This window comes from Jaculus jaculus, chromosome 2, assembly GCF_020740685.1.
Source record: "Jaculus jaculus isolate mJacJac1 chromosome 2, mJacJac1.mat.Y.cur, whole genome shotgun sequence".
NCBI lineage: Eukaryota > Metazoa > Chordata > Mammalia > Rodentia > Dipodidae > Jaculus > Jaculus jaculus.
The window spans coordinates 93,927,406-93,945,587 of NC_059103.1; the positions used below are offsets into that span (position 1 = coordinate 93,927,406).

The following is an 18,182-nucleotide window of genomic DNA, read 5'->3' on the forward strand; positions in this document are numbered from 1 at the left end:
GAACCTCCCCTCGACATATTATAATTAAACTACCAAACATACAAACCAAAGAAAAAGTATTGAAAGCAGTTAGAGAGAAAAATCAAGTTACCTACAAAGGCAAAATCATCAGGATCACAGCAGATTGCTCAACACAAACTTTAAAAGCCAGAAGGGCTTGGAGTGGTGTATTCCAAGTTCTGAAAGATAACAACTGCCAGCCAAGGTCACTTTATCCTGCAAAGCTATCCATTCAAATAGATGAAGAAATAAGGACATTCCACAACAAAAGCAGGCTAAAGGAATATTTGAAGACAAAACCAGCTCTACAGAAAATACCTGAAAGAATCCTCCATGCTGAAGAGAAAGAAAAGCACACATATAAGGAACCTGAAAAAAAACCAAATACTCAAATACTAGTTAATACGAGACAGCAAAGGTAAATCCAGAAGAACTAAAAAAAAAAAAAAAAAAAAAAAAAAGGCAAAAATAAATACACACCTTTCAATATCTCTTAATATCAATGGCCTCAATGCCCCAACCAAAAGAAACGGATTTGCAGAACAGGTTAAAAAGAAGGATCCTTCCAATTTGTTGCTTCCAAGATGCTCACCTTTCTACAAAGGATGGACACTATCTTAGGGTAAAAGGTTGGAAAATGGCGGTTCAAGCAAATGGGCCTACAAAAAAAAGCAGGGGTTGCTATCCTAATATCTGACAAGGTAGACTTCAGCCCAGCATTAGTTAGGGAAGATAAGGAAGGTCACTTTATTGATTAAAGGCACACTCCAACAGGAGGACATTACAATCCTAAACATATATGCACCTAACAAGGGGGCTCCTAACTTCATCAAACACACACTATTAGAACTAATGTCACAAATAACACCAAACACAGTGGTAGTGGGTGACTTCAACACCCCACTCTCATCAATTTACAGATCATCCTGGCCAAAAATAAACAGAGAGGCATCCGGATTAAATGAGGTCATAGAAGAAATGGGCCTAACATAATCAGGACATTTCATCCAAACACTGCCAAATACACATTCTTTTCAGCAACACATGGAACATTCTCTAAAATAGGCTATATATTAGGACACAAAGCAAATCTTAACAAACACAGGAAAACTGAAATCATTCCTTGTATTCTATCTGACCAAAATGTAATCAAACTACAAATCAATAGCAAGAAAAGCTATAGAGCACTCACAAAATCATAGAAAATAAACAATACACTACTAAATGACGAATGGGTCAATGAAGAAATCAAGAAGGAAATCAAGGGCTGGAGAGATGGCTTAGCGGTTAAGCGCTTGCCTGTGAAGCCTAAGGACCCCGGTTCGAGGCTCGGTTCCCCAGGTCCCACGTTAGCCAGATGCACAAGGGGGTGCACGCATCTGGAGCTCGTTTGCAGAGGCTGGAAGCCCTGGAGCGCCCATTCTCTCTCTCTCCCTCTGTCTGTCTTTCTCTCTGTGTCTCTCGCTCTCAAATAAATAAATGGAAAAAAAATTTAAAAAAAAGAAGGAAATCAATAAATTATAGAGTCAAATGATAATGAGAACACAACATACCAAAACCTTTGGGACACAATGAAGACAGTTCTAAGAGGGAAATTTATAGCTTTAAGTGCCTATAGTAAGAAATTAGAAAGGTCTCAAGTAAACAACCTAATGCTTTACCTTAAAGCCTTGGAAAAAGAACAACAAGGCAAACAGAAAATCAGTAGGCAGGAAGAAATAATAAAGATAAGGGCAGAAATTAATGAAATAGAAACCAAAAACTCAATCTAAAGAATCAATGAAAGAAAGAGTTGGTTCTTTGAAAGACTAAACAAGATTAATAAACCCTTAGCAAATCTGACCAAAAGAAAGAGAGAAGAGACACAAATTAATATTAGAGATGAAAAGAGCAGCATCACAACAGATAACAGAGAAATTTAAAAAAATCATAGGGACATACTATAAAAACATATAATCCACTAAGTATGAAAATCTGAAAGAAATGGATGATTTCCTTGATTTATATGACCTACCTACATTAAATCAAGATGAGATTAATCACTTAAATAGACCTATAACAAGTATGGAGATCCAAGCAGTTATCAAAAATCTCCCAACTAAGCTGGGCATGGTGGCACATGCCTTTAATCCTAGCACTCCAGAGGTAGAGATGGGAGGATCACTGTGAGTTTGAGGCCACCCTGAGACTACATAGTTAATTCCAAGGCAGCCTGAGCCAGAGTGAGACCCTATCTTGAAAAAAAAAAAAAAATCCCCCACTAAAAGTCCAGGACCAGATGGATTCATTGGTGAATTTTACCAGACCTTCAGAGAAGAACTACACCATTGCTTAAGTGTTTCAATAAAACAGAAAAGGAACAAAAAAAAAAAAAAAAAAAAAAGCTGGGTGTGGTGGCACACGCCTTTAATCCCAGCACTCGGGAGGCAGAGGTAGGATTTCCATGAGTTTGAGGCCACCCTGAGACTCCATAGTGAATTCCAGGTCAGCGTGAGCTAGAGTGAGACCCTACCTTGAAAAACAAAAACAAACAAACAAACAAAAAACAGAAAAACAAGAAATCTTACCAAACTCCTACAAAGCCAGCATCACCCTGATGCCAAAACCAAGCAAAGATAGAACAGAAAAAGAAAATAATAGACCAATATCCCTCATGAACATTGATGCAAAAATTCTCAACAAAATGGCAAACAGAACACAAGAATACATCAGAAAGATCATTCACCCCAACCAAGTAGGTTTTATCCCACAGATGTAGGGATGGTTCAACATACAAATTGATAAATGTAATACATTATATAAATGGACTGAAGGACAAAAATCACATGATCATCTCATTAGATGCCCAATAAGCATTTCTCTTAATGTTCATAACTATATATTAATGCCACTCTCACTTTTGGTTAGAGAACCTTCTCTTTTCAGATGGCAGTGACCTTGAGATGTCACAGAAGGCACCATGGTGCTGAGAAGTGACAGAGGAGTGCTCAGCTCAGAAATATCTCTATCACATATTCCAAGGCTCGGGGTCCATTGTCGAAGAGGTGGCGGAACAAATATAAGAGCCATAGGAAGGGTAGGACTCCTTACAATGTGCTCCCCCCGGGACACAAAACAGCCTGGATATCCATGGCCTCACAGTGCCTGACACTACCTACACAAGACCATCATAATAAAAATTTTTTTTGAAAAAAAAAATCCAGCTAATAGAGATCTTAACTTGGAGTTAGAACTAACTGGCTTTTACATAATAAATGTTTAAACACCTACAACTTGCCCGGTACTGTTTCTAGCTCTAAATATATAACAACAAACAAGAGATAGTCAAAAATGCTTGCTTAGAAGAGATGGCTTAGCAGTTACTGCACTTGCCTGTGAAGCCTAAGCATTCATATTCCAAACTCCAGGTCCCATGTAGCCAGACACACAGTGACGCAAGCACACAATGTCACACATGTGCACAAGGGGGCGCATGCATTGGGAGTTTATTTTTAGTGGCTGAAGGTCCTGGTACGCCTATTCTCTCTTCTCTGCCTCTTTCTCAAATAAAATTTTTTTTAAAAATGCTTTCTCACAAAGTTCCTCTTGGAACTTGCATAAAGTGCGCCTGAGTAAGTAAGCTTTCTGGATCTTTGCCTCATCTATACAATTATGTTTCCAGACTGCTACCAAAGCAAGTGGACCTCCACCTCGATGTTAACCTCCATTACTTTTCCTAGGAGAAATAAATTAGTTTTGAAAATGTTTCCAATCTTTTATATCTATAATACTGCCATCTACAAAGTTCACATTCAAGAACTGTGTGATGTTATGAGATAACAAACAAAACACCTCTTAGTGTTTTAGGTAAATTTAGGGTTTTGTGATAGGCTGCACATAGCTGCCCTCAGCCTTCACAGCTATACTCATCGTCTTGTGGCCACAATCAACCCTCCACAGTGGGTTGGACATGCCTCTATGTAAAAGAAAAGGAACAACAGTGATTTTGGTTATCAGATGGGTGCCCTTGCTCCCCCACCATGCAAATCTCCAGTGAGTGGACCCCAACTGAGTACTCTTAACTGAATTTCATTCTGACACTGTCTACCTGAAATTAGAGCCAGATCCCACAGGACAAGGGCTCAGTCTCCCATTCCAACCCCAGCCAGAGGCCAATCTCAAGTAGCAGGCCCTGATTTAGAGGTTTTACATCAGTAGTTCCCACTACCCTTCCCTTGGGTTTGATTAATCTGCTAGAATGGCAACTTACCTCAAGGAAACCTTTTTAATGGTTGTTATAATGATATTATAGGCCTGGTATGGTCTGTAACTGCAGCATCCTGGAGGGGGAGGCAAGAGGATCTGCACTGGGAAGTTGCAGGCAGGAGGATAAGAATTCAAGGTTATCCTCTCAGCACATGAGACCCTGCCTCACGCAAAAACAAGGACACAAAACAAGATACTTCATAGGATCTATAAGAGGGGCTGGGTATAGCTCTGAGACTGAATGCTTGCCTAGTAATCCAGAAGTCCAAAGATGCAAAAATAAATATACAGCACTGGAGAGATGGATCAGTGATTAAGGCACTTGCCTGCAAAGCCTAATGACTCAGGTTCGATTCCCTAGTACCCATGTAAAGCCAGATGCACAAAGTGATGCATGCACCTAAGTTGGTTTGCTGTGGCTGGAGGCCCTGGTGCACTCATTCTCTTTGCTTCTCTTCTATTTCCCTCTGCTTACAAATAAATTAATAGAAGTATTAAAATGATACATATAGACTAGTAAAACTAAAAACAAAAACCAGGCACATGCAGGAGATGTGTGCAGCCAGGCATGGAGAGGTGAGTTCTACAGAGCTCCACACCAGACCCCTTCCCAGACAGAGGCTGCTGTTCTAACTCTCTAATCTCTGCATCATTCAGGTGACCAGACTCACTGTAGGCTATGTAGGGCCCTAAGCTAAGTCATTTAATTAGGATAAACTGAGGTGTGATCTAGGTGCACCATATGAGTAACAAAAGACATTTCTATCACTCAGAAAATTCCAAGTGTTTCACCTTGCGACAGGAACCCAGGACAAAAATAGAAATATAGTTCACATTATGCCAAGTATATGAAATAAGTAATTTATTCTGTCTCGCATGGTATTTTTTGTTTTAATGCTATGTCATATTCATACTTCTGACCTACTTCCTTTTCACCATGCCTGGAATTCCACAGAGACACAATGAAGCAAAGTGGTTTCTGCAGCGCTGGGTAATAAATCAGAAGCTGAAATGACTGCTTAATCTTTATAATGTTTTTTTTTTTTAAATTAGGAAAACCAAACCAGACCCAACCAGATTTGATCCTCTTGTATCTATACTTAAACTAATCCCTTCTGCAAAAACAAAACCAAACCTGACCCTAGTTCTTTATTTCTAATTTCCTTAGCATGACATTTTAAGGCCTTCCTGCAATCTGGCCTCTTTACCCACTCCTTCCAGCGTCCATGCCTTGCCTTTCCTTACCCCCAGCTACCTCTGCTCTTCCCCACTGCAGGTCTCTGCACTGACCTGCACTTTCTACGTGGACACTTCCAGACTTCTGCTCATGATGTAACCTCTTTCTAGAGACAGCCCCTCTCCCACCCCTACCTGTCAAATCAATGGAAGCCAGCTAAAACCAATTTGAATATGAACAGAATCCAAATCAAGGCATAAGGAGGGAATGTTTTATCTACTGGAACCTTGAGTACCTATATGGTAGCCAGGCAACAGAAGCCACAACAAAAACTACAATTTTAAAGGAAAGAAATGATTCTAAGCAGAAATCAGGCGCCTAGATTCAGCAGCAAATCAGGGACTTGTTCTTACAAATTTAACACCCTATTTGACTGAAGAGATACCCTGGCATCTTAGAAACTTCACACAATCTACAAGGCTAAATTAAGTATTTGCCACTTTGCAAAATTCAGATCAAAATACTCTGAAAATCAGGGAAAGACACAATTGTTGAATCTCTGTTAAGCATGTGCTTAACTGTTCTAAAAGACCTCGGACTTATTTCAAAATTATGGTGTTCTAGTACCTTCACACACAAAGGTATGTTAAAAAAAACTAAAACAAGAATTTATATCAAGGTTATGAGAGCAAAACCTCATAAGTAATAGTTTTAATTCTATTAAGGACAAGTTCATCTTCAAAGGTTCTTGATACTAAACACACTTTTAGAGACGAGCACAGCTAACTCAAAAGATATTAGGGTTAAACCATCACTTTTGATTAAGAAAAGGACTTCCACCTCTGATTCTCAGGATGAATGGTAAAAGTCACGTTTGAAGAGCACCAGTTGTAAAAGTTCAGGTGCTGTGAAAGGGTTTTATAAACTGTACTACATTCTGATGGACACGTTAGATTAAACAGGTCAGACAATAATGTGATGAATATTAGTGTAGTTTTGCTCTCTTGCACAAGACATTTTTCTAGATCCAGGCAGCTGGAAGGGTCTCATCATACCACCCCTCCCCCGCTCCCATCGAGGAACACTCGCATTTCTCCATTAGGAAACAGGCATTCTAGAGACGTTCATTTCTCGGCTGAAACTGCTGCTGAAAGCGGCTTTTCACGCTGGCTGCCCTAGCTGCTGCCGTGGGTAGGCCTTGCCTCAAAGCAGGACCAACCAACTCAGAAGCGTTTTCTCTCTCTGAAAAGTGGAGCTCGGAAGCAAACCAACAAAACAAAAACGCCTAAAGGCGTTCTCTTGGATCCATTTGACACCTGCTCCCTTTCAACCCCTACAAGCCAAGCTTCAAACGCCAGAGCAAACCTCCCCAGCAGCAACCACAGATCTAGGAGTCGAATTGGGTCAGGGTTACAGTTACACTTCTGTAGCCTATTTACACCCTTTTGTCTACAAACTTGACTGCGAACTTAAGTTCCCTTCACGACAGCGTAACTGGCCTGGGCCTAAAAAAAAGAAAAAAATCCAAGCTATTTTCCCGAGACAGGAAGGATGCAATGCACCGTGCTCCATGGCTGCACCGCCCCACGCCACGCACTCTGCGGCCGCGGCTTTCCCGCCCCCTCTCCCAGCCCCCAGGGGTCTCCCGAGGCAACGGGCCGGACCCGAGGCTCACAGCCGCCCGGCGCCAGCTCTCCTCGGCCACCGCCCCTGCTGGCCCGGGGGAGGTTTCGGGCCTGGGTCGCAGCACAGCCGGAGGCCCGGGCGCAGCTCTCCCGGCTCGTCCAGCGAGCCCGCGCCGCTGCCCGGCTCCCCGCGGCCTCCGTAGCGCGCCCCGCCGACCCGCCCGCGCCCAGCCGCCGCGCAGGCCGCCCGCCCCGGCTAGGCCCCGCGCCTCGCCCCGGCCGCCGGCCTCACCGTTCTGCTGCTGCTGCTGCTGCGGCGGCGGCGGCGGCAGCGGCAGCGCCGGGCCCGCGGCTCCCGGGGACGCTGCTGCGCCGAACTTGGGCGGCATCCGGGCGCTGGGTGCCGGGTGAGGGGAGCCGGCGGGGGCCGACATGACGGCACGGCTGGCGGCGGCGGCTCCGCTTCAGGGAGGTGGGCGGAGGCAGGGGAAGGCGGGGCCCGAGAGATGGAGGAAGAGGAAGGGACGCGCCCGCGTCACCCTCGGAGTCGGAGGTCGGGACCGCGGCGTGAGTGGAACCACGCTCACTTGGCCGCAGCCAGCGCGCGGACCCTGGCCCGCCCCGCGGCGCCACGGTGCGCCGCGCCACACGCGTCGACCCCCGCCCGCCGCTCCTTCCCCCGCTCGCGCTGCCGCGCCCGCGCCCCCTGCCGGCCGCATCCGCGCTGATTCCCGCCACGCCGCCGGTGACATCGCCCTCTGCAGGCCGCATCCGCTCTGACTCCCGTCTCAGCGCCCCCTGCCGGCCGCATCCGCTCTGACTCCCACCACGCCGCCTGTGACATCGCCCCCTGCAGGCTACACCTGCACTGACTCCTGCCACACCACCCATGACAGCACCCCCTCCCCCAGCAGGCCACATTCGCTCTGACTTCCACCACACCGATCATGACAGCACCCGCCCCCCTTGCCGGCTGCATCTGCTCTGACTCCCGCCTCGCCACCTGTGACAGCGGCCCCTGCAGGCTGCATCTGCTCTGGCTCTTGCCACGCTGCCTGTGACATCGCCCCCTGCAGGCTGCATCTGCTCTGACTCCTGCCCCACCTCCCATAACAGCGACCCCCCCTGCAAGCTGCATCCAAGCTTACTCCTGCTTATGCTGTCACACTAACGCTCACTACAAGCTGCTTCCAAGCCGGCAGGGGCAGGACCAGTGATCAAGCTGACATAGGTGAAAGCCCCAGCTGGCAGGTGGGCACTGTCCTACCCACCCTTGAATCCCAAGCTGCAGGGTGAGGTCCCGAGCAGCTCCACTCCTGTCGCATCTGTCCTTCCTCCCTACACGAAGCCCAATCTTGGTGGCGTTTATTCTTTTTTTTATTTTTATTTTTTGTTCATTTTTATTTATTTATTTAAGAGAGAGAGAGAAAGAGGCAGATAGAGAGAATGGGCGCGCAAGGGCTTCCAGCCACTGCAAACTAATTCCAGACGCAAGCGTCCCCTTGTGCATCTGGCTAATGTAGGTCCTGGGGAATTAAGCCTCGAACCGGGGTACTTAGGCTTCACAGGCAAGCACTTAACAGCTAAGCCATCTTGCCAGCCTTGCGTTTATTCTTGATTTTTATTTCTCTGTAATTGCAAAGGAAATAGAGCATTCAAGCTTCATGTTTGTTAGTCATGTGTAACTCCTGGGCAGAAAAGAAGCATTTTTTTATGATAGAGAACCTTAACAAGAATTTTATTATTTTGGGCTGAACAGATGGTTCAACAATTAAGGTGGTGGCTTACAGAGCTAAACAACTTAACAAGTTCATTTCCCTAGTACCCAGGTAAAGGCAGATGCACAAAGTGGCACATGCATCTGGACTCCGTTTGCTAGACTGAGACCCTGCCTCGTAAAACAGAACAAAACAACCAAAAATTGTATTATTCAGACTTATGGGAAGAAAAAGGTGAGGGGAAAAAAAATAAACATGTCAGGGATGGGATACCTTCCAGTGAGTTGTTGGCCAGGGACCAGAAGGATAAGTATTGGATCATCACAGACGTGACTCTCCTTCATTGAGTCATGCCCACAGATATCAAGGGTAATACGGTGAGTACATGACACACGGTCCTCTGTGAACACAGTTAGGATTTGCTGTGTCCTTGCATGCTCCTCACATCATGAGAAATTCCCAGGTGACATGGAAGGAAAAGAGCAGGCAGGACTCTACTGTATGGTGACATTGTACACGACACTGCACACCAGTGTCTCCAGTGCTCCAAACAGGTTCTTGGGTATGGCACTGGAATGGTATCTTCACTTGCCAGAAAATAATACCAATGTCTTTGGGTCAAATGGAAGCCAGGTTCATAGTTCTTTCTAAGATATCCCCCATTGAAGGACAAACAATTAGGCCCATTTGGAACCATTGACACATCTTGCATAGTTTTCATTTAATCTCTGATTTTCAAGGATCAGAGCAGTTGAGTATCATAAACACAGGGAGCTGGAAGTCATGGCAGGCAACTATAGTGCCAGCAGAGATAAGAGGATGAACATACAAAAAAAAAAGAGGATGAACATGACATTCCAGCCACCCTGAGGCTACATGCTGAATCGCAGGACACCCAGTGGTAGAATTCAAGCCCAGCTGGAGATAGAAAGGACAAAGGGAACCAGCCGCAGGTTTCTTGGGAAGTGGGAAGTGGCGCAGAGGTTTGTTCTTTTGACTCTCAAGCCACAGGACCCTGGTTTGAATTGCTGGGCCACAAGAAGGCCTGAGACACAAGGGGGCGCTCATGTGTGCTAGGGCCCATAGTGTGCCCATATCCTGTATCTGTCCTTTTAACTCTTCTCGATCTCTCCCTTTCTCTCTCATAGTTAAATAAGTAAAATATTTTGCCACCCGCTTGTGTGGGGGATGGGGGGCGTTGAAACGTGCTCAACACAGGTTTCTGAAGAGACAGGGCCTCCTTGACCAGCACCTGTCATGTGTCCTTGACAATTTTATTCTGATGGAAGGCAAGCAACTCAATTCCTATTCAAGACAGGTCAAGAAAGAATTCAAAAACCTATGGGAGTGGCATTCAACACACAAGCAAGAGTCCTAGCGCCTCTGTCATTGGGTGGAAAGAACACAGCGCTCCTGACAAATCCCAGAGTTGCCAGGCTCTCTCCCAAGAAACTTGGACCAGCATCCCTGCACGTTTCAGAAGAGGTGACACCTCATCATCACCAGTGACCAGGGTAAGTGAGCAGTCCAGGGAAGTGGACTCAGACGTTCTCGACGGTTTTCTAATCTCTGTATCTTTGATATGTGAGGGAGGCTCTCCTGCTCCATCAGCTGGCTTGGTGCTCGGGGAGGCCCTCCTCCTCCAGCCAGTTAATGGAGACTTTCTGGAGCTGTCTCATTGCCAGAGAAACACACCCTCCGCACGCTGCTCCCTCCCATTTCAGACAGCCCCATGACAGTAGGCTCACCACTTGTAAGTGAGGGGCTGAACCCACAGAAATTGCTCAATTTGAACAAGAACGACCCAGGCGGGCCCATGGCCCTGCATTGGCCATCTTCGTGAATGATGTAAATCTGACGCTTTTTCTGAAGAGAGCCGATTCTCTAACCTAGGGTCATAGCATTTGCTCTCACCCTAGGTTAGAGAATCGGGAGCTTTTAGGTCAAAGAGAAGGCCATGAAGATGCAGGGACTCTCTGCGTGCTAGGGAAAGGGGGCCCCTGACACCCATGGGACTCAAGTGGTCACATCCGCATGGGACATGCAGAGCTTCCAGTTGAAGAGAGAACCTACCAGTGAGTCCTGAGCCCCTGTTTACCAAGAGCCCGGATGTCTGTTTGACGCAGCAGGCACACAGGAGTCTCCCGAAAATGTGAGTCACGTCAAACCCATCAGCAAGATTCCACATACTTTATGCCTTAGAGGCCCAGGGCAAAATTGCTGAAGCCAGGACAAAAAGAAATAGGAGTGTAGGGGTCCATATGTGTATTCTGAGGGTTTGGGTACCCCCCCCACACACACTCACAGGCTCTGGAGAACCATCCTGACCTGACAATGCATGCAGGTGGAATGAAGGATCTGAAGGCTAAGGATTGGATGATCATGGACGTGCCCCTCCTTCACTGAGTCACGCCCACACATATCAAGGGAAATACGGTGAGTACATGACACACGGTCCTCTGTGAGCACAGTTAGGATTTGTTGTGGCCTTGCATGCTCCTCACATCATGAGAAATTCCCAGGTGACATGGAAGGAAAAGAGCAGGCAGGACTCTACTGTATGGTGACATTGTACACGACACTGCACACCAGTGTCTCCAGTGCTCCAAACAGGTTCTTGGGTATTGCACTGGAATGATATCTTTACTTGCCAGAAAATGATAGCAGTGTCTTTGGGTCTAATGGAAGCCACATTCATAGTTCTTTCTAAGATATCCCCGTTGAAGGACAAACAATTAGGCCCCTTTGGAACACTGGCACGACTTTCATTATTTTCATTTAATGTCTGATTTTCAAAGATCAGAGCAGTTGAATATCATAAACACAGGGAGCTGGAAGTCATGGCAGGCAACTGTAGTGCCACCAGAGCTAAAAGGATGAGCATACAAAAAAAAAAAAAAGAGGATGAACATGACTTTGCAGCCACCCTGAGGCTACATGCTGAATCGCAGGACACCCAGTGGTAGAATTCAAGCCCAGCTGGAGATAGAAAGGGCAAAGGGAACCAGCTGTGGGTGGCTTGGGAAGTGGGAAGTGGTGCAGAAGTTAGTTCTTTTGACTCTCAAGCCACAGGACCCTGGTTTGAATTGCTGGGCTGCAAGCAGGCCTGAGACACAAGGGGGCGCTCGTGTGTGCTAGGGCACCTGGTGTGCCCATATCCTGTATCTGTCCTTTTAACTCTTCTCGATCTCTCCCTTTCTCTCTCATAGTTAAATAAGTAAAATTCTTTGCCACACACCTTTTGTGGGGGATGGGGGGCATTGAAAACGTGCTCAACACAGGTTTCTGAAGAGACAGGGCCCCTGGCCAGCACCTGTCATGTGTCCTTTGCAATTTTATTCTGATGGAAGGTAAGCAAATCAATTCCTATTCAAGACAAGTCAAGAAGGAATTCAAAAACCTATGGGAGTGGCATTCAACACACAAGCAAGAGTCCTAGCGCCTCTGTCAATGGGTGGAAAGAAAACAGCGCTCCTGACAAGTCCCGGAGTTGCCAGGCTCTCTACCAAGAAACCTGGACCAGCATCCCTGCACGTTTCAGAAGAGGTGACACCTCATCATCGCCAGTGACCAGGGTAAGTGAGCAGTCCAGGGAAGTGGACTCAGACGTTCTCGATGGTTTTCTCATGTCTGTATGTTTGATATGTGAGGCAGGCTCTCCTGCTCCATCAGCTGGCTTGGCTAGTGAGGAGGCCCTCCTCCTCCAGCCAATTAATGGAGACTTTCTGGAGCTGTCTCATTGCCAGAGAAACACACCCTCCGCACCCTGCTCCCTCCCATTTCAGACAGCCCCATGACAGTAGGCTCACCACTTGTGAGGGGCTGAACCCACAGAAATTGCTCAATTTGAACAAGAACGACGCGGGCTGGCCCATGGCCCTGTGTTGGCCATCTTCGTGAATGATGTAAATCTGACGCTTTTTCTGAAGAGAGCCAATTCTCTATCCTAGGGTGATAGCATTCACTCTCACCCAGGTTAGAGAATCCGGAGCTTTTAGGTCAAAGAGAAGGCCATGAAGATGCAGGGACTCTCTGCGTGCTAGGGAAAGGGGGCCCCTGACACCCATGGGACTCAAGTGGTCACATCCGCATGGGACATGCAGAGCTTCCAGGTGAAGAGAGAACCTACCAGTGAGTCCTGAGCCCCTGTTTAGCAGGATCCCTGACCTCTGTTTGAGGCAGCCAGCACACAGGAGTCTCCCAAAAATGTGAGTCACGTCAAACCCATCAGCAAGATTCCACATCCTTTATGCCTTAGAGGCCCAGGGCAAAATTGCTGAGGCCAGGCCAGAAAGAATTAGGAGTGTAGGGGTCCAAACATGTATTCTTTGGGTACGCACAGGCTCTGGAGACCCATCCTGACCCGACAATGCATGCAGGTGTAATGAAGGACCAGAAGGCTAAGTATTGGATCATCACGGATGTGCTTCTACTTCACTGAGTCACGCCCACAGATATCAAGGGAAATAAGGTGAGTACATGACACACGGTCCTCTGTGAACACAGTTAGGATTTGTTGTGGCCTTGCATGCTCCTTACATCATGAGAAATTCCCAGGTGACATGGAAGGAAAAGAGCAGGCAGGACTCTACTGTATGGTGACATTGTACACGACACTGCACACCAGTGTCTCCAGTGCTCCAAACAGGTTCTTGGGTATGGCACTGGAATGATATCTTTACTTGCCAGACAATGATAGCAATGTCTTTGGGTCTAATGGAAACCACGTTCATAGTTCTTTCTAAGATATCCCCGTTGAAGGACAAACAATTAGGCCCGTTTGGAACCATTGGCACGTCTTGCATTGTTTTCATTTAATGTCTGATTTTCAAAGATCAGAGCAGTTGAGTATCATAAACACAGGGAGCTGGAAGTCATGGCAGGCAACTATAGTGCCACCAGAGCTAAGAGGATGAACATACACAAAAAAAAAAGAGGATGAACATGACATTCCAGCCACCCTGAGGCTACATGCTGAATCGCAGGACACCCAGTGGTAGAATTCAAGCCCAGCTGGAGACAGAAAGGGCAAAGGGAACCAGCTGCAGGTGGCGTTGGAAGTGGTGCAGAGGTTAGTCCTTTTGACTCTCAAGCCACAGAATCTCGTTTCGAACCGCTGGGCTGCAAGCAGGCCTGAGACACAAGGGGGTGCTTGTGTGTGCTAGGGCACCTGGTGTGCCCATATACTGTATCTGTCCTTTTTTTTTTAATTTTTAAAATTTTTATTAGCATTTTCCATGATTATAAAAAAAATAAAAATAAAAATAAATCCCATGGTAATTCCCTCCCTCCCCACCCCACACACTTTCCCCTTTGAAATTCCAATCTTCATCATATTACCTCCCATCGCAATCATTGTACTTACATATATACAGTATCAACCTACTAAATACCCTCTCCCTTCCTTTCTCTTCCCTTTATGTCTCCTTTTTAACTTACTGGCCTCTGCTACTAAGTATTTTCATTCTCATGCAGAAGCCCAGTCATCTGTAGCTTGTACCCACATATGAGAGAGAACATGTGGCGCTTGGCTTTCTGGGCCTGGGTTACCTCATTTAGTATAATCCTTTCCAGGTCCATCCATTTTTCTGCAAATTTCATAACTTCATTTTTCTTTACTGCTGAGTAGAACTCCATTGTATAAATGTGCCACATCTTAATTATCCACTCATCAGTTGAGGGACATTTAGGCTGGTTCCATTTCCCAGCTATTATAAATTGAGCAGCAATAAATATGGTTGAGCATGTATTTCTAGGGAAATAAGATGAGTCCTTTGGATATATGCCTAGGAGTGCTATAGCTGGGTCATATGGTCGATCAATCTTTAGCTGTTTTAGGAACCTCCACACTGATTACCACAATGGCTGGATCAGATTGCATTCCCACCAGCAGTGTAGAAGGGTTCCTCTTTTTCCACATCCCCACCAACATTTATGATCATTTGTTTTCATGATGGTGGCCAATCTGTCAGGAGTGAGATGAAATCACTATGTAGTTTTAATCCGCATTTCCCTGATGGCTAGTGTGGTGGTTTGATTCAGGTGTCCCCCATAAACTTAGGTGTTCTGAATGCTAGGTTCCCAGCTGATGGATATTTGGGAATTAATGCCTCCTGGAGGGAGTGTATTGTTGGGGGCGGGCTTATGGTCTTTATAGCCAGTTTCCCCATGCCAGTGTTTGGCACACCCTACTGTTGCTGTGGTCCATCTTACGTTGGCCAGGGGGTGATGTCCACCTTCTGCTCATGCCATCGTTTTCCCCTGCCATCGTGAAGCTTCCCCTCGAGCCTATAAGCCAAAATAAATCTCTTTTTCCCAGAAGCTACTCTTGGTTGGGTGATTTCTACCAGCAATGCGAACCGGACTGCAACAGTAAAGTGGTACCAGAAGTGGGGTTGCTGCTAGACACCTGACTATGTTGCTTCAGCGTTTTGTAGCTGATTTTCAAGAGGAATGTGGAAGGAGTTGAAATCTTGGCCTAAGAGATGCCTTGCAGTACTGTAAGTACAGCCTGATGGACTAATCTGGTCAGAGCTGAAAGACCTGAATGCAGTAAGAACTATGGACTGTGAGGTTTGTCTTATGAGGGTGAGAAAGAGCTGTGCCTGGACTGGGCTAGCAGTTTGTGTGAGAAGCTTGCTCTTGTGCCTGTGTCCTGAGAAGTTGTGCAGGGTTGCTTTGCGCAGAAATGAACTGGTGTGAGCAGAGGGATATGGCACAGAAAGAAAAATCTTTGGGTGAATTGTTGACCGTTCAGCTGCAACTGAAAGATTACAACCTTTGAGACAGGTTAGCTGACCTGCGCTGGGGCAACAAGAAGAATATAGACTCTTTTGAAAGGGCCTGAGTGCTCAAGGAGTCCTGTTCTTCAAAGTCTGCTTTATTCCCCCCTGGATTAACAAATTGGCACCCTACCTGGTATTGTGGAGTATAAGAAATGCTGGAAAGAGGGTCATTGAGTTTGCAACACGGTCTTGTGTTTTGGAAATGGCCATGAGCAGTGTGAAGCAGGTTTGCTGGTTGCCTGCATAGAGACCCCATGGGGCCATAAAGATGAACCGTGGCTTGCAGTGGAGATGCCAGGACCATGAGATGGCTGCCGAGGAGCTGCCGGCCCCGATGAAGTTTTCCAGGACTGTGAGTAGCCTAGCTGGAGGGGCGGAATTGGAATGCCAGAGACTTGTTGCTGGTTAAAATTATCAGACTTGAAGATTTGTCACTGGTTTGAGTTGCTGGACTTGAAGCTACAGAGTTTGATGTTTGCCCTGGTTGTTTTAAATCTTGTATTGGTTAAATGTTTCTTTGCTATGCCCAATGTCATCTATTGCAGTGTGAATACTTATTCTGTGCCATTATGGGTTTTTTTTAAGGTTATATTTTGGTATTATGGCTCAGTTAAAAGATCTTGAACTATGGGGATGTATGAACATCATTGAGATTGATAAAAACTATGGGGACTTTTAAAGTCAGACTGAAAGCATTGTATTTTACATCATGTATGGGGGCCAGGGGCGGAATGTGGTGGTTTGATTCAGGTGTCCCCCATAAACTTAGGTGTTCTGAATGCTAGGTTCCCAGCTGATGGATATTTGGGAATTAATGCCTCCTGGAGGGAGTGTATTGTTGGGGGCGGGCTTATGGTCTTTATAGCCAGTTTCCCCATGCCAGTGTTTGGTACACCCTACTGTTGCTGTGGTCCATCTTATGTTGGCCAGGGGTGATGTCCACCTTCTGCTCATGCCATCGTTTTCCCCTGCCATCGTGAATCTTCCCCTCAAGCCTATAAGCCAAAATAAATCTCTTTTTCCCAGAAGCTACTCTTGGTTGGGTGATTTCTACCAGCAATGCGAACCGGACTGCAACAGCTAGTGACGTGGAACATTTTTTTAGATGCTTATATGCCATTTGTATTTGTTCCTTTGAGAATGCTCTATTTAGCTCCATAGCCCATTTTTTGATTGGCTTGTTTGATTCCCATGGCCCTGCGTCGGCCATCTTTGTGAATGATGTAAATTTGACCCTTTTTCTGAATAGAGCTGATTCTCTAACCTATCCTAACTCATTTTTGGAATCACATCCACAGATATTAAGGGAAATACGATGAGTACATGACACAGAGTCCACTGTGAACATAGTTAGGATTTGTTGTGGCCTTGCATGCTCCTCACATCATGAAAAATTCCCAGGTGACATGGAAGGAAAAGAGCAGGCAGGACTCTACTGTATGGTGACATTGTACACGACACTGCACACCAGTGTCTCCAGTGCTCCAAACAGGTTCTTGGGTATTGCACTGGAATGATGTCTTTACTTTCTAGAAAATCATAGCAATGTCTTTGTGTCAAATGGGAGTCACGTACATATTTCTTTCTAGGATATCCCTGTTGAAGGACAAATATTTAGGCCTGTTTATAACCTTTGACTCATCTTGCACAGTTGTCATTTACTCTCTGGTTTTCAATGATCAGAGCAGTTGAGTATCATAAACACAGGGAGCTGGAAGTCTTGGCAGGCACCTATTGTGCCAACAGAGATAAGAGCATGAATATAGGAAATAAAAAAAATTAAAAAAAAAAACAACAGGATGAACATGACATTTTACCCACACAGTAGCTACATGCTGAATGGCAGGTCACCTGGTGGTAGAATTCAAGCCCAGCCGGAGGTAGACAGGGCAAAGGGAACCAGCCGCGGGAGGCGTAGGAACCTGGAAGTGGTGTAGCAGTTAGAGCCATTAACTCTCAAGTCACAGGACCCAGGTTTGAACAGCCGGGACGCAAGCAGGCCTGAGACTCAAGGGGGCGCTCGTGTATGCTAGGGCACCTGGTATTCCCATATCCTGTATCTGTCCTTTTAACTCTTCTCCATCTCTCCCTTTCTTTCTCCTTGTTAAATATGGAAAATACTTCCCCCTCTCCCTTGTGTGGGGTGTGGGGGGTAATGAAAATGTGCTCAACACAGGTTTCTGAAGAGACAGGGCCTGCTCAGCCAGCACCTGTCATGTGTACTTTGCAATTTTATTCTGATAGCTATTCTGATAGCACTCTGGGCAGGTTTGGATTGAATGTCAATATTGTTCAGTTGAATTTTTGAATTCACCAGTAATTTGCTCCACCCAGTCCACTTGGATACTTGAACAGTAGGCAAACTCAACAACTAGGGTCACATCTGCTGTTTCTCTTGTATTATAAGCGCTACACCTGATACTTTCAACTCCTACCCTGAAGATACATAATGTTGGATTTATGCGGCTAAGAACACTGCAGATAATTAGGAATCCCAAGCGTCAAATTAACCCAAGATCCAAATATCTCTACCTTATTATCATACAAGAAACACAAACACTTGAGACAATGCAATTCATGAAAATTTCTAAATTCATCAGAAATAACTGCCAGTGAGATTGCTTTAGATTGC

At 45.9% G+C, this 18,182-nt stretch overlaps 2 protein-coding genes across 4 annotated transcripts in view; both read right to left on the minus strand.

Moving 5' to 3' along the window:
* The window catches only part of Sec24b (SEC24 homolog B, COPII coat complex component), a 100,559-nt gene extending 92,912 nt beyond the window's left edge, over nt 1-7,647 (minus strand). Inside the window, exon 1 of one of the 3 annotated variants that reach the window (XM_045143570.1) lies at nt 7,340-7,646. In XM_045143570.1, the coding sequence (XP_044999505.1) occupies nt 7,340-7,481 (142 nt within the window). In that variant the 5' untranslated portion in view covers nt 7,482-7,646. Of the gene's footprint in view, nt 1-7,339 lie in introns of all 3 variants that reach the window. The other 2 variants (XM_045143571.1, XR_006635754.1) reach the window with 2 other exon arrangements.
* Nucleotides 7,648-13,535: 5,888 nt separating this feature from the next.
* LOC123458673 (CAP-Gly domain-containing linker protein 2-like) overlaps nt 13,536-18,182 on the minus strand; it is a 116,195-nt gene continuing 111,548 nt past the window's right edge. The window contains 1 exon segment of the mRNA XM_045143523.1: nt 13,536-13,586. Within this exon segment, the coding sequence (XP_044999458.1) occupies nt 13,536-13,586 (51 nt within the window).